Raw genomic sequence first — 2500 nt, 5'->3', positions numbered from 1 at the left:
AGAGAGGGAGGAGAGAGAGAGAGAGAGAGAGAGAGAGAGAGAGAGAGAGAGAGAGAGAGAGAGAGAGAGAGAGAGAGAGAGAGAGAGAGAGAAAGAGAGATAGAGAAAGAAAGAAAGAGAGATAGAGAAAGAAAGAAAGAGAGATGGAGAAAGAAAGAGAGAGAGATCGAGAAAGAAAGAAAGAGAGATCGAGAAAGAAAGAAAGAGAGATCGAGAAAGAAAGAAAGAGAGATCGAGAAAGAAAGGATGAAAGCAAGATAGAGAAAGAAAGAAAGGTAGAATGAAAGGAAGAGAGGGAGAGGGAAAAGGAGAAGGAGAAGGAGGAGAGGGAGAGAAGAGGCAGGAGATGAAAGAGAAAGAGAAAGAAAGCGACTAACATACACAAATTACAATATGAAACATTAACACTAATCACGCAATTAATTGGAATAAATTGCAACAGAAATATTTGCTCAAACGTGTATTATCCAACCACTGGTGTCTCAAAAATGTTCCAAGGTAATCCACTTTCAACTTGAGAAACCTTGACTAAACTAAGAAGTTGAAGTAACAACAATCGTTCATAATCTCTTTGCAAATTCCCCTCGACATAATAAATATCCCAAGATATCAACAGTGAAACAATGGATAAAATAACTCTTTTAACTGAATTATGCACCAAAAACAATTAAATTAATTGAGGTTTGCAACAAGCAAAAGAAAGCAACAGTCGATATACTTTCCTTAATTCCGTTAATAAATCATTCATCTGAACAAGCCTACATTCCGGTCAACATGGAGTTTTCTGAAACAGTTTCCGACAGTTTTTTTTTTAAACTTTCCGAAATTCTCACGTATGAAAGTGAGAGAATGTTCATTATACCGGGGCTAGTTTGTTGACCTGGGAGAGGGGTACGGGGAGGGGGAATCGTCAGATATTTCTCTCTGCAACCTTTGATTTACAGGAGCAACCTCTTTTGGAAATTACTATAAGATCACGTATGCTTGGAGAGCACATGTAGAGTACGTAGTACTGTACATCCATTTTTGGTAATACAATTGTCTGCTAAAGTGTATTTTGGTGTTGCACATAAGTTTCCCTTGCTTGCCACCCACCGCCCCTGCAAACCTGATTTACCTGTTACCTTTAGGTGATCTGAGTGTCCTCGATTGCACATTTCCTCCCATATTTCCCTCATTAGCAACAAAATAGTTAGCAAGCACTTGGAAAACTCATGAATGAGAGATACATAACATCTCTGTGTAACCAAACTAGAAGCGAAATATACAAAGAGACAAAACCAAGTGATCATACTCACCCTTCGATCCCACCAAAGATAAGCTTTGCATTGACCATTGTGAAAGGCAAAGAACGAAATCAGGGAACTGCCTACTCTTGGTGTGGTAAGTGTCAGACTGAACATAGGCAGGAGGAGACACAACAGTGTAGGTTGCGCCTGTGCGAGTTCTCGTAGCTGCCGCTCGATTCGGTTTCCGGTGCGCTTAACTATCGCGTCGATTTTTACACTAGTTATACAGCGGCATATATAACATGAATTACTATTTCGTGTATAGATAATACTCATGTTACATTTCTCGATAGTTTGGAGTTATATTTTGGAGGATTTCATAACTAGTAAAATCGTCGTTTAATACTAAACGACAACTCTTCACGCTGAAATGCCGCACCCCTGCAAGCAAGCGTTCCCATTGGCGGAAAAGCTCACATCTCATGTACTGACAGCCAATAGGGATAAAAAAAACAAAGAGCATACTTTCATGTACAGCTTACGGTATTTGGTATCAGTTCTTCAAAGAAATACGTGAAGCATTTGTATTCTTAATGATGAAATTAGAGGTTGGGCAACAGCGAGGCAGTGCGTGCCTTTGGACTTTGGATAAATCAAGTATATTATTCTTTTACTTTGCTTTGAGATGTGCATGGCGGTCTGTAACTTGAGTATTGAAATATTCTATATTTATTTTTTTATTGCAGTTTATGTGGCAATATCTGCAGTAATTTTTTTTCATATTTTTATATGTAGTCGAATTTGAGAAATATGCACAAACGCTTTTATACGTTTATTCGGCATATGCAAACTTATCAGACGATATATATCTAACTCATGAAGATGGTCCTCAACTTTGTAGATGTCGGAATGCTTTATAGAGCGGGTTCCGGGAGAATGTAGTAATATGGGTAGTATCTAGTATGTAGTGTATGCAGCGAGAATGTTATGTTTCTAGTTAGACAAATGATTACAAGCATGCAATATATGAATAAGGACACTGAAATTCGCCATTATAAGTCATGTAACAACCGTTCAAATCTTGTTTATAGTATATCAATTATAGTATACACATTATTAGCACATGACTAGGTTAAATGTTTCGCTATATATTTCATTTCATATCCCTTATATAAGGTTACTTGGTCAAGATAACTGCGTAGTTTTCGGGTGATTAGAAGAGAGACGGGCAGAGGTCATGTGATGTAAGTTTTGGCGGTCTCTAACCCCTG

At 38.0% G+C, this 2500-nt stretch overlaps 1 protein-coding gene across 2 annotated transcripts in view; it reads right to left on the bottom strand.

Annotated features, from left to right (window-relative positions):
* Positions 1 to 1445, bottom strand: part of Nagk (N-acetylglucosamine kinase) — a 63979-nt gene extending 62534 nt beyond the window's left edge. For both annotated transcript variants that reach the window (XM_086539838.1, XM_086539839.1), the window contains exon 1: positions 1299 to 1445. In XM_086539838.1, the coding sequence (XP_086395964.1) occupies positions 1299 to 1336 (38 nt within the window). In that variant the 5' untranslated portion in view covers positions 1337 to 1445. The remainder of the gene's footprint in view (positions 1 to 1298) is intronic.
* Positions 1446 to 2500: the final 1055 nt, after the last annotated feature.

This window comes from Penaeus japonicus, unplaced genomic scaffold (genome assembly GCF_977035675.1).
Source record: "Penaeus japonicus unplaced genomic scaffold, GWHDUDI00000001_assembly GWHDUDI00000009, whole genome shotgun sequence".
NCBI lineage: Eukaryota > Metazoa > Arthropoda > Malacostraca > Decapoda > Penaeidae > Penaeus > Penaeus japonicus.
Note: the sequence above shows the minus strand (reverse complement) of the source record. Positions and strands in the feature narration are given on the sequence as shown.